This window comes from Meleagris gallopavo, chromosome 27, assembly GCF_905368555.1.
Source record: "Meleagris gallopavo chromosome 27, MGAL_WU_HG_1.1, whole genome shotgun sequence".
Lineage (NCBI taxonomy): Eukaryota > Metazoa > Chordata > Aves > Galliformes > Phasianidae > Meleagris > Meleagris gallopavo.
The window spans coordinates 2,457,019-2,469,980 of record NC_139430.1 but is presented as its reverse complement, the minus strand read 5'-3'; the positions used below and the strand labels follow the sequence as shown (position 1 = coordinate 2,469,980).

Genomic DNA, 12,962 nt, shown 5'->3' with positions numbered 1-12,962 from the left:
GGCGGGGCGGGAGCGGCGCAGCCGGGGAGGGCCGAACTCCGCTCCGCCGCCGACCTTGAGCGGGGCCGGCGTTGTTGGCACGCCGTCGCCGCGTCCGGAGCGCTTCACGTGTTTGGCCGCCCCGGGCGGCCGGCGGAGCGGGGAGGCGGAAGGGCTCCGCGCTGTGGGGCCGCGTCTGCACCGCTCGCGTCGGGCACGGCGCCGCTCGGCTTGCGGAGCTTCCGCGGGGCGGTGCGAACCCACCGCTGCGTGCTGAAGGGAGGCCCGCCGAGCGCTGAAAAGGACCCTCGGGTCACCGCATTTCATCCCCGCTGTGTGCAGGGCCGCCAACCGGCAGAGCGGGCCGCCCAGAGCCACGTCCAGCCTGGCCTGAATGCCTCCAGGGATGGGGCATCCACAGCCTTTCTGGACAACCCGTTCCAGTGCGTCACCACCTTCTGAGTGAGGAACTTCCTCCTGATAGCAAACCGAAATCTCACATCTTGCTTTAAAACCATCTGCCCTCATCCTATCGCTATCAATCCCTCCGGGCAGCGGCAGCGCACAGCAGGCCCAGCTCTCCCTGTTCTCCTGGCCCGGCTCTCCCGGTTCTCCTGGCCCAGCTCTCCTGGCCCAGTTCTGGTTCTCCTGGCCCAGCTTTCGTGACACAGCTCTGCTGGCCCAGCTCTCCTGGTTCTCCTGGCCCAGCTCTCCCTGCCGCCCGCCGTCTCCCAGCCACCACATCGGTATGCAGAGCGGGAGCCCCCCAGTCTGGCAGCACACGTTGTCCTCAGTGAGGGGTTGGCATGCAGGGGGATGTGGGGATGCGTGAGAAGTGGGGCAGCAGGAAGTGAAGGAGGTTGGATGGTGCCAGATATCCTACAAACACAGAATCGTAGAACAGCTTGGGTTGGAAGGGAGCCCAAGGATCGCCGAGCTCCCACCCCTGCCCCAACCTCCACATCTGCTACCAGCCCAGCTGGTCCTGAACGGCCCAGGGATGATGGGGCACCCGCAGCCTCTCTCTGAAGAGCTTCCCCCGACATCCCAGCCAAACCTTCCCTCCTTCCCCTGAGATCCGTTCCCCCATCGCTCCCTGCCCGAGCGAAACGTCGGTTCCCCTCCTGCCGCCGATCCCCTTCAGGCGCTGCAGGCTGCAGTGAGCTCACCCCCAGCCTCCTCTTCTCCAGCTCCCGCAGCCCGACTTTGTACGGAGGTGCTCAGCCTCCAGGTTCATGTGTGACCCCCAAGGCTGTGACCCCAGGTCTGTCTGCCCCCCCAGTTCTCCCTCCCCCCAGGTCCATGTGTGACCGCCAGTTCTGCCCCCAGGTCCGCGTGTGACCCCCAGGTCTGTTGTGTGACCCCCAGTTCTGCCCCCCAGATCTGCGTGTGCCCCGCCAGGCAGGAGCGCCTTGCAGGGAGCGCCCGGCATGGAGGACAAACGCAACATCCCCATCATCGAGTGGGAGCACCTGGACAAGCGGCGCTTCTACGTGCTGGGCATCTGCATGACCATGATGATCCGCGTCAGCGTCTACCCCTTCACGCTGATCCGCACCAGGCTGCAGGTGCAGAAGGGGAAGAGCCTTTACAACGGGACCTTCGACGCCTTCGTGAAGATCCTGAGGACGGAGGGGGCGGCCGGGCTGTACCGCGGCTTCCTGGTCAACACCTTCACCCTCATCTCGGGGCAGTGCTACGTCACCACCTACGAGCTGACGCGCAAATACGTGGCGCGGTACAACAACAACAACGCCGTCAAGTCGCTGGTGGCCGGCGGCTCGGCCTCGCTGGTGGCTCAGAGCATCACGGTGCCCATCGACGTCGTCTCCCAGCACCTGATGATGCAGAGGAAGGGTGAAAGCATGGGCAGGTTCACGGTGCGCGGCCGCGACGGACGGCGGGTGGTGGTGTTCGGGCAAACCAAGGACATCATCGTGCAGATCTTCAAGGCCGACGGGTTGAAGGGTTTCTACCGCGGCTACGTGGCCTCGCTGCTCACGTACATCCCCAACAGTGCCGTCTGGTGGCCCTTCTACCACTTCTACGCCGGTACGTGCGCTCAGAACGGGGGGCCGTGGGGAGAGGTGGGGCGGAGCGGCGTTCGCCTTGGTTATTAGTGGGGGTGGGGGTCTGGCTGGGAGGGGGCGGGCAGCGTGGGGTGAGAAGGGCCGGCTGCATCTGCACCGCTCGCTCCCACCCGTCCCAGTGCAGAGGAATCGCAGAATCACCGAGGTTGGAAAAGAGCTTCGAGATCATCCAGTCCAACCGTGCACCATCACCAGTGTTCTCACTAATCCTTGTCCCTCAACACAAAATCCAACCGTTCCTTGGACACCTCCAGGCCCGGTGACTCCATCACTGCTGGGCAGCCCATTCCACGCCTGACCACTCTTTCAGAGAAGCACTATTTCCCACCGTCCAGCCTGAATCTCCCCTGGCGCAGCTTGAAGCCATTCCCTCCAGTCCTGTCGCTGTTACACGGGAGCAGAGGCCGACCCCAGCTCACACAGCCTCCCTTCAGGCAGTCATGGAGAGCAGTCAGGTCTCCCAGAGCCTCCCCTTCTCCAGGCTGAACAATCCCGGCTCCCTCAGCCGCTCCTCACAAGCCCCCATTGTGCTCCAGACCCCTCACCGGCTTTGTCGCCCTTTGAACCCTTCTCAGGGCCTCAAAGTCTTGCAGCGAGGGGCCCAAAACTGGACGCAGAGCTGAGAACAGAGGACAATCGCTGCCCTGTTCCTGCTGTTTCTGATGCAGGCCAGGATGCCGTTGGCCCTCTTGGCCAGCTGGGCGCACTGCTGGCTCACATTCAGCATCAATCAACACTCCCGGCTCCATTTCCTACGCAGTCTTCCAGCCACTCGTCCCCAAGCCTGCAGTGCTGCATGGGGAGGTTGTGGTCCAGTGCAGGACCCGGCATTCGGCCTTGTTGAACCTCATCCCGTGGCTTCAGCCCAGCCATCCAGCTTATCTACGTCCCTCTGCAGGGCCTCGCTGCCCCCAGGCAGATCCACGCTTCCAGCCAACTTGGTGTCATCCACAAACTTACGGAGGGAGCACTCAGTGAAGCCCTCACCCAGGTCACCAATAACGATGTTGAAGGGGAGCACCGACCCCTGGGGGACACCACTGGTCGCCAGCTGCATTTGGCTCCATTCACCACCACCCTCTGGGCCCGGCCTCCAGCCGGTTCCTTACCCAGCCAAGAGCGCCCAAGCCACGGCTGCCAGCTTCCGCAGGAGAATGCTGCGGGAGGCAGCGCCAAAGGCTTTGCTGAAGTCTAGGTGGATAGACTGCATCACCAGCCTTTCCCTCGCCTACCAGACGGGTCACAGATCATAGAATCACAGAACGGCCAGGGTTGGAAGGGACTCAAGGATCACGAAGCTCCAACCCCCCACCAATGCAGGCCACCAACCTCCACGTCTCACAGCAGCCCAGGCTGCCCAGGGCCCCATCCTTGCTGCCTCGAACACCTCCAGGGATGGACGGGGATCCACAGCCTCTCTGGGCAGCTGTTCCAGCACCTCCCCACTCTCCCAGCAAACAACTTCCCCCTGACAGCCAGCTGAAAGCTGCCCTCCCTCCGCTTCCAGCCGTTCCCCTCGTCCTGCTGTTTCTCCCCTTCCCAAGAGCTGCCTCCCCTCCTGTTTGTGGCTCCCTTGAGGCCCTGCAGGCTGCACTCAGCTCACCCCCAGCCTCCTCTTCTCCAGCTGAACGAGCCCAGCTCCCCCAGCCTGTCGCAGAAGATCAGGTTGGCCAAGCAGGACCTGCCCTTCGTCAGCCCATGCTGGCTGGGTTCCCCGGATCCTCCTTCCAGCCCTTCCAGCCCTACAGCCCTTCTTGTAGATGGGATGGCCTTCTTGAAGGTGTCATGGCGGAGCTTCGGGGTTCTTCCGCTCTTGTTCAGCATCTTCATTGGTGACCTCGATGAGGGGATGGTGCAATCAGTATAATCAGTAGTTGCACTGATGATGAAAAGCTGGGAGGAGCAGCTGATGCAGCTGGGGGCCGTGCTGCCATTCAGGCTGAGAGCTGGGCAGCGAGAAACCAGAGGGGCTTTAAGAAGAGCGAGTGCGGAGTCTTGCAGCTGGGGAGGAATAACTGCACTGGGGTTGAGCTGCTGGAGAGGAGCTCTGCAGAGGGACCTGGGGGTCCTGGTGGGCGACAGGTTGGCCGTGGGCAGCCAACGGGACCTGGGCTGCATTGACAGCATTAAGAGGAGCGGGGCCAGCAGGGCAAGGGAGGTGACTCTGCCCTGGTGAGGCCACGTTTGGAGCGCTGGGCTCCGATTCTGATCGGGACTGATGGTGGATCCTCAGCTCAAAAAGACGGGGATCTCCTGGAGAGAGAGCAGCGGGGGGCACAGAGGGGATGCGGGGCCTGGAGCAGCGCCCTGCGAGGAAAGGCTGAGCGACCTGGGGCTGTTCAGCCCTGGGAAAGGAAGACTGGGAGGCGATGCCATCAGTGTCCAGAAACCTCCTCAGCGTGGGAGTCAGAGGGACACGGCCAGCCTCTTCTCAGCGGTCTGCGGGGACAGGACAAGGAAACGGCCGCAAAGTGGAGCGTGGGAAGGTCTGCACCAACATGGGAAGGGGCTCCTTCGCAGCGAGGGTGATGAGCACTGAACTGCCCAGGGAGGCCGTGGGTTCTCCTTCTCTGCAGACATTGAGACCTTCCTGCACGCCGAGCTGGGCAGCCTGCTGTAGGGAGCTGCTCTGCAGGGGTTGGACTCAATGACCTCCCTTCCAACCCCGACAGCTCTGTGATTCTGTGATTCTCTGCTGAGCAAACTGAACTGATAAATGGTGTCAGTGTGTGTGGGGGGGAGGGGGGATGCAGCCAAAGCGGGAGGAGGAAATCCCCCATCCTCCCTCTGGGTGGTTGGGTGGTGGGCTGCAGGGCGGGGGGCTGGAGCTGGATGGTCCTCGGGGGTCCCTTCCAACAGAGGCCGTGCTGCGGTTCTGTGAGCGCCTCGCAGACGCAGAGCTGACCGTTCCCCTCTCTGCCCCATCCCCAGAGCAGCTCTCCAGCCTGACCCCCAAGGACTGCCCACATCTCCTCCTTCAGGCCATCTCAGGGCCGCTCGCCGCCGCCACGGCTTCCACGCTCACCAACCCCATGGATGTCATCAGAGCTCGGGTTCAGGTACGGCTCCACATCCGCCCGCAGCAGCCGCGCTCAGCACCTCGGGACGCCCTTTCCCGGGGCTACAGCTCGGTGCTGAGGCTGCAGAGATGAGGAGGGGGCTTAAGAAACCCATTTAGCACTGCTGGGGGGGTCTGCTGCCTCCTCCCCCCATGAGGTTTGTACAGAGGGGTCGGTTGGTGGCTGTGTCCAATCCCTCCTCTGGCTTTGTGATGGAACAACTCCTCCTCTGTGCTGCCACGGGCGTATTGAGGAGATGAGGGTATTGGGGCAGTCGGCGTGGCTGCACCGAGGGAAGCGGTGCTCGAGGAACCTGGTGGCCTTTTATGGCACACAACCGGGTGGACAGGCGATGGCAGAGCAGCGGGTCTTGGTTTCGGGAAAGCTTTTGGCAACGTCTCTCATAGCATCCTCACAGCTAAACTGAGCAAGTGTGGTGTGGATGTTTGCTGTGCTGTGGGGCTGGAGGGGAGAAACTGGAGAGCTGTGGTCAGTTGGGATGGAGTCCAGCCGGAGGCCGGGGTCCCACGGGGTCCCTCGGGGGTCGGTGCCGGGATCAGCGCTGTTCGGTGCGCGCAGCAGCGACTTGGTGAGGAAATAGAGCGCGCCGTCAGTCGGTTTGGCGATGGCCCGGGAGCGGGAGGAGAGGCTGACGCGGCAGAGGGCTGTGCTGCCATCCAGGCAGAGCTGGGCAGGCTGGAGAGCCGGGCGGGGAGAAGTGGGACGAGAGGGAACAGGGGCAGCGTAGAGCCTCGAGCGTGGGCAGGAGCAGCCTGGGTACGGAGCGGGTTGGGAGCGGGCCGCTGGAGAGCAGCAGAGGGGAGGGGGCTGGGGGTCCTGGTGGGCAGCAGGAGGACCGCGAGGCAGCGCTGTGCCCCTGTGGCCGAGAAGGCTGGAGGCGTCCCGAGGTGTGTTAGAAGAGGGGGTGCGGGAGGTCCTGAGAGCTGCTCCTCCCCCTCTGCACCCCGCGGCCACCGGTGCCTCCGACTTCTGTGGTTCTGATGTGCCAGGCCGCCTGATCCACCCGGTCCAGCGCAGCCTGTTGTCCCTTCCCCCCCCCGGCTGTGGGCAGCACCCCTCTGTTGGTACCTCTGTGTTCTCAGGCTGCTGCCGTGTCCCGCAGCAACCGGAGCGGTCGCTTTTTGGAGCAGCTGCTCTGGTGGTCGCTCCGTCTTGCAGTTCTTTGGCCCGCGCCCGCAGTGCGGGAGGGGATTTTTTATGCCGCTTCTGCAGATCCCTCCGTGCTCAGCAGGCAAAGCCACGAGGCAAAACGTGACGTCGGCCTCCTGCTGCCCCTTGCTCGAGCAGGAGGACGTCTGCTGCTGAGCCGAGCCCTTGGCTGATGCGGCTGGGAGGAAAGCGATTTGATCAGCCCTTCCAGGAGGCTGTTCTGGGAATCCTGGGCCCACCGTGCTGCCATCCGTCAGCATTAAGCACAGCAGGCGGTTCATCCGTCGTGTCTTCTCGATTGCTCTCCGTTCTGCCCAGTTTTTCCGCTGCTTTTGCAAAGGCTGAGACACGAAGTCGTAGAGGGGCTAAATGTAATCAAAGTCCGGGAGTTTATTAAGCAGCTCCTTTAGAAGGGGTCTTTTTTCCCCTCTGCCCTGCACTGCTGCCATCGTACCGGCGTACCTCTGTGCTGCGGTCCTTGGGGATGTGCCCCACGTATTTGGTGCACAGCTGGCTCTCGGGATCCTGCTCTTGGTCTGGCTTGTCAGGAATGAAAGTGGGGCTTTGTAGCATTTGCACCACGCTGCGTTCTCTCAAACAGAAGATGCCTTTTCAGCCCATTTCTTCATCTCAGGTATCAGACCATCTTTGAAGGGGTGTTTTTCCTTCACAGCTAACAGCATCCGCTTCCAGAGGGCGAAGGCCTCATCCTGACACCCCGATCCCTCTGCCAATGGCCGTCCCTGGCACTGCCACCCACGGAGCTTCTCCACCACGCAGCCACACGCTGCTGGCCCCGCTGTCCCAGCCCTGGGACACCAGGTGACATAGGCTGGTGTGAGAAGCCTTTGCTCAGACCTCGAATTCCATTCGCTTTAGAGGTCGGGTGCTGATGGTGACGACGTGTTCCTCACCTCCCGCTCCGTCAGGATTTGCTGTTGCCCCCTGGGCGTTGGTGACCTCGCTGAATCTCATCCCTCTCTGGATCCCTGCATCTCGGAGCCACTCCTCAGGACCTCGGGGTGGTTCCACTGGACCTTTTCGCTCTGCTTTCTCCTCTTCCTCTTTCTTCCGATCTAAATGAGGGGATGCTGGTTTCATTTGCCATCCTCTTACAGGGGCAGCTGCCGTCGGTTCTGGTGCCCCTCCGGTTGATCAGGTTGGTCAGCTTCGATGCTCTCACTCCAGCTCTTGTCTTGTTCCGTCTCCTTCGGCTTGAAGGATGACTTGGAGCCCAAATGTGGGCTCTTTGGGTTTGGAGACCATTTAATTTGTACTGGGGGCGTCTGGTCCCATTTGGAGGCTGTCAGCCTTGGACTGGAGGCTGTCTGACCCGTCTGGAGGGAGCCTCGTTGAGTTGAAGGCTGTTGAGTTAGGATGGAAGGGAGTCTCTCGGGTCGGAGATTCTTCCTCTCAGCTCAGAGATCTTCGGCTTGGAGCCCTTCTCAGCTCGGAGACACTCTTGCCAGGTTTTGAGATGCTCTTTCCTGACTCGGAGGCTCTTTCTCAACCCAGAGGTTGTCCCTCTCAGCTCTGAAACGCTTCCAGCTCGGAGACTCTCAATTTCAGAAACCTTCTCCCTCTCTGGGACAGTTCTGAATGAGGCCGATGAGCTGCAGCCAGGCCCCAACTTTGTGCCTCCTCAGATCTGCCTGAGCCGCAACCTCCCCGTCTCAAATACGTGCTCGCGCTCTTAGCACCTCGCAGTGCCGAGCAGTGGGGGCCCGTAGCCCTGGGGATCCCCGTCTCTCTGAAGTCCCTCCCAGGACCTTCCTCAGTGTCCCCTGGCTTGGGGCAGACGTTCCAGATGCGGACGCTGGGGGAGCCGAGCGAAGCGAGGAGTGCAGTCAGGGAGGTGAACAACCAGGTGAGCGCTCAGAAAACGCACGAAGGATGCGAGGGAGAGAGGGAAGACTGTTCAGAAACCGCGAGTTCTGTACGTCAGCAGCTCCCTCTGCAAACTGCTCTAAAACAGAACGTGGGATCATTTGTTTTCTCTTTACAGAAGCAGGACAGCAGTGCCCCGAAGTTTGCAAATATCGGCAGCCTGGCTGGGCTTTCGGGGCCGTGTTTTTCGGCGAAGGAACTGAGCAGCAGGACGAGGGGAATGGCTGGAGGCGGAGGGAGGGCAGATTTCGGTTGGATGTCAGGGAAGTCGTTTGCTGGGAGAGCGGGGAGGCGTGGAACAGCTGCCCAGAGAGGAATCTGCCCAGCCTAGCGCCAGGAATGTATTGGGGATGTGGAGAAAGGGGCCTTGATTTTGAGAAATTGCCTGTGGAAAATTAATCTTATCATTAGAGACTTGACCCGAGAAGAACAGACGCAGCCTTTAAGGCGTTTGGGAGGAGAAGCACTGGCAAAAACAAGCCACCAGAATAAGCAGAGCAAAAACGCGCCAGGAAAAAAGGTGCAAATCGATGGTCAGGAGAACCATCAGCTTCCTGCCGCAGGAGCCGACTGGGCTCCCATTACTTTCATCGTGGAGGCTGCTTAAGAAACTCCATGTCAGTCAGCCCTGCACTGAAATACAACTACAGAACCCACTTTCAACATTCTTGAGAACCCACTTAAGGATGTCAGCAGGGGTAAATGAAAGCTGCAGGCCTCAGGAAGCTAACAGTCTGGAAACGTACAGGGACGACGAACTGAAGTGATAAGAAAGGAAACGACTAGGAAAGCGTTTGGTGCAGTTTGAAGTAACAGCAAAAAAACCCAACCTGTCTTAAAATGCAAAAAAAACACATCTAGAATCTACGATACAACCTAACTTAATATTAACATCAGAAGTACAGCAGTCTGGTAGATAAAACATTCGTTTATTAGTTTGCGACAGTGGGAATTCTGTCTATTCTATCTGTTCTACAGGAACACTGGAACGGGCTGCCCAAGGAGGCTGCGGGTGCCCCAGGCATTCGAGGCCAGGCTGGATGTGGCTCTGGGCAGCCTGGGCTGCTGGTTGGCGACCTGCACACAGCAGGGGTTGGAACTGATGGGCATCGTGGTCCTTTGCAACCCAGGGGATTCTATGAGTCAATGATTCTATGGGTCCCTATGGGCCCCATGGATCCTATGGCACCCTATGGATCCTTATGGCACAATATGGATCCTTATGGCACCCCATGGATCCTTATGGCACCCTATGGATCCTTATGGCACCCTATGGATCCTTATGGCACAATATGGATCCTTATGGCACCCCATGGATCCTTATGGCAGCCTGGGCTGCTGGTTGCGACCTGCACACAGCAGGGGTTGGAACTGATCACAGAGTCACAGAATTGTAGGGGTTGGAAGGGACCTCCAGAGATCATCGGGACCAACCCCCTGCCAAAGCAGTTCCCTACACCCGGTCGCACAGGTAGGCGAGACTGAATATCTGCAGAGAAGGAGACCCCACAGCCCCCTGTGCAGCCCGTTCCAGTGCTCCGTCACCTCACCTACAGAAGTTCTTACGCACATTGGTGCAGAACTTCCTGTGCTGCAGCTGATGGCCGTTTCCCCTCGTCCTGTCTCCACGTACCACTGAAAAGAGCCTGGCCTCACCGCTATGGCCGCCACTCCTCAGATATTTATAAACCTGGATCAGGTCCCCTCTCAGTCGTCTTTTCTCAAGGCTGAACAGACCCGTTCACTCAGCCTTTCTTCATAGGGGAGATGCTCCAGGCCCTTCGACCACTTTGTGGCCCTCCGCTGGACTCTTTCCAAGAGATCCCTGTCTTTTTTGTACTGGGGAGCCCAGAACTGGACACAGTGCTCCAGATGAGGCCTTACCAGGGCAGAGCAGAGGGGGAGGATCACCTCCCTCAGACCTGCTGGACACGCTCTTCTTAATGCACCCCAGAATGCCATTGGCCTTTTTGGCCACGAGGGCACACTGCTGGCTCATGGCGAACCTGTCGTCCACCAGGACGCCCAGGTCCCTCTCTGCAGAGCTCCTCTCCAGCAGCTCATCCCCCAGCCTGTATTGGTGCATGCAATTATTCCTCCCTAGGTGTAAGACCCTACACTTGCTTTTGTTGAACCTCACCCGGTTTCTTACTGCCCAGCTCTCCAGCCTGTCCAGGTCTCGCTGAATGGCAGCACAGCCTTCAGCCAATCCTCCCAACTTTGTATCATCAGCAAACTTGCTGAGGGTGGCCACTGTCCCCTCATCAAGGTCATTGATGAAGATGTTGAACAAGACCGGACCCAGCACAGACCCCTGGGGGACACCACTGGTTACAGGTCTCCAGCCAGACTCTGCACCACCAACGACGACCCTCTGCGCTCTGCCACTCAGCCAGTTCTCAACCCACCTCACTGTCCACTCGTCTGTCCCACACTTCCTCAGCTTTGTTATAAGGATGTCGTGGGAGGCAGTATCAAAGGCCTTTCTAAAATCAAGGCAGACTACATCTACCGCTCTGCCCCCATCCACCCAGCATGTGACAGCATCATAGAAGGCCACCAAGTTGGTCAAGCACGACCTCCCCTTGGTGAACCCATGCTGACTACTCCTGATAACCTCCTTTTCTCCCAGTTGTCTGGAGATGGTATCCAGCACAAGCTGTTCCATCACCTTTCCAGGGACGGAGGTGAGGCTGACAGGCCTATAATTACCCGGATCTTCCTTCTTGCCCTTTTTGAAGACCGGAGTGACATTGGCTATCCTCCAGTCTTCAGGGACCTCCCCTGTTGTCCAAGACCTCTCAAAAAAGATGGAGAGCGGTTCGGCAATGACCTCCGCCAGCTCTCTCAGCACACGTGGATGCACCCCATCAGGTCCCATGGACTTGTGGACCTCAGTACTGCCTAGATGGTTGTTGTGGTCTTTTTCAACCCAGGGCATTCTGTGAGTCAATGATTCTATGGGTCCCTGTGGCACCCTATGGATCCTTACGGTATCCTGTGGATCCTTATGGCACCCCATGGATCCTTATGGCAGCCTGGGCTGCTGGTTGGTGACCTGCACACAGCAGGGGTTGGAACTGATGGGCATCGTGGTTCTTTGCAACCCAGGCCATTCTATGAGTCAATGATTCTATGGGTCCTTATGGCACCCCGTGGGTCCCTATGGCACCCTATGGATCCTTATGGCACCCCATGGATCCCTATGGCACCCTATGGATCCTTATGGAACCCTGTGGGTTCTCAGGGCAGCCCGGGCTGCTGGTTGGTGACCTGCACACAGCAGGGGTTGGAACTGATGGTTGTTGTCTTTTTCAACCCAGGCCATTTTATGAGTCAGTGATTCTATAGGTCCCTATGGCACCCAGTGGATCCTTATAGCACCCTATGGATCCTTATAGCACCCTATGGATCCTTATGGCACCCAATGGATCCTTATAGCACCCTATGGATCCTTATGGCACCCCATGGGTTCTCAGGGCAGCCCGGGCTGCTGGTTGCGACCTGCACACAGCAGGGGTTGGAACTGATGGTTGTTGTGCCCCTTTGCAGCCCAGGCCGTTCCGTGATTCTCCACCAAAATGTCAGCGGTTTGTGGGTTGGTTCGGCCCAGTTCTGTGATTAATGGGGGGGGAGGCGGGAAGGGAAACGGGATAAAGGGAAAAAGGGTCGGGAGATGGGCCCAGAAACAAAACAGCAGCAACAGTCTGAGGAGAAAGAAACTCATTTACGAAATAAGATACCGGAGTGCAGGATAAAGCACTATAATATAGTACAGTGCAATACAATTTGAAATGGAGCTAACAAATCAAATGCTATCAAAATAAGAAATCAAAATCCAAAAGGCAAAGGCCTCACTCTGATGCTGAGCTGATCTGGGAGCTCAAACACTGCTGAGATCAGGAGGGGGAGGAAAGAATCTTTTCGTTGAGCAGAAGACAGAAACACAAAGGCGGAGTCCTCTGGGGGGAGGTCTTGGTTGGGCCGGGTGAGCCTTTCCTCCCCGTCCCTGACGCCTCTGCTTCTGTGCCCCGCAGGTCGAAGGCAAAAGCTCCATCGTGCTCACCTTCAAGCAGCTGATGGCGGAGGAGGGACCCTGGGGTCTGACCAAAGGCCTTTCCGCCCGCATCATCTCCGCCACCCCCTCCACCATCGTCATCGTGGTGGGCTACGAAACGCTGAAGAAGCTGAGCCTGCGCCCGGAGCTGATGGACTCCCGGCACTGGTAGGGCTGCTCGGGGCTCGGCAGCTCCACGGCCCGCCTTCGTGCTCAGCACGGCGGCGGCTCCCGCATCGCGGCTCTCGGAGCCCCGCGCCCTGCCGGCGTCGCTGCCCGGCGCCGCGCCGCGCGGAGCCCTTCGTGCGCTTTCCTCCTTCGTGGAAGCGGAGCCCGCGGCGCTCGGAGCGCGCAGCCTCCGCCCTCCGTCCCGTTTCTGCCTTCTCCAAACCCCACGGCGGGAGGCAGGACGGCCGTTCAGCCCCGGAGGTGCGGGAGCGGCGCGAGCCGGAGCCACCGCCGCCCTCGTTGCTGCGTTCAGGGCGGCTCGGCGCCGCCCCGTTCTGCCCTCGGACGGTTCTCAGCCTTACGTGACGCTCTCTGACGGCCGTGCCGGGCGCTCGTTCCCACTTTTGTGCACTTTACGGACCGGGGGCCGTTGGGGCTCCGCGGATGGACGCATCGCCCGCGGCTCCGCTCAATGGAGCGACCGGCGGAGGCCCGGGGCTGCCCTGGGAGCACGGGGCGAATAAAGGCGCGTCAGCCGCGTTCCGCTCCGGT

At 59.9% G+C, this 12,962-nt stretch overlaps 1 protein-coding gene across 9 annotated transcripts in view; it reads left to right on the top strand.

Moving 5' to 3' along the window:
* SLC25A44 (solute carrier family 25 member 44) overlaps positions 1–12,962 on the top strand; it is a 13,328-nt gene extending 366 nt beyond the window's left edge. Inside the window, exons 2-5 of one of the 9 annotated variants that reach the window (XM_085209646.1) lie at positions 322–725; positions 1,361–2,031; positions 5,006–5,128; positions 12,223–12,962. In XM_085209646.1, coding sequence (XP_085065772.1) covers positions 1,410–2,031; positions 5,006–5,128; positions 12,223–12,776 — 1,299 coding nt within the window. In that variant the 5' untranslated portion in view covers positions 322–725; positions 1,361–1,409 and the 3' untranslated portion in view covers positions 12,777–12,962. Of the gene's footprint in view, positions 1–321; positions 726–1,308; positions 2,032–5,000; positions 5,129–6,971; positions 7,140–8,303; positions 9,237–12,222 lie in introns of those variants that run through there. The other 8 variants (XM_085209647.1, XM_085209651.1, XM_085209648.1 and 5 more) reach the window with 8 other exon arrangements.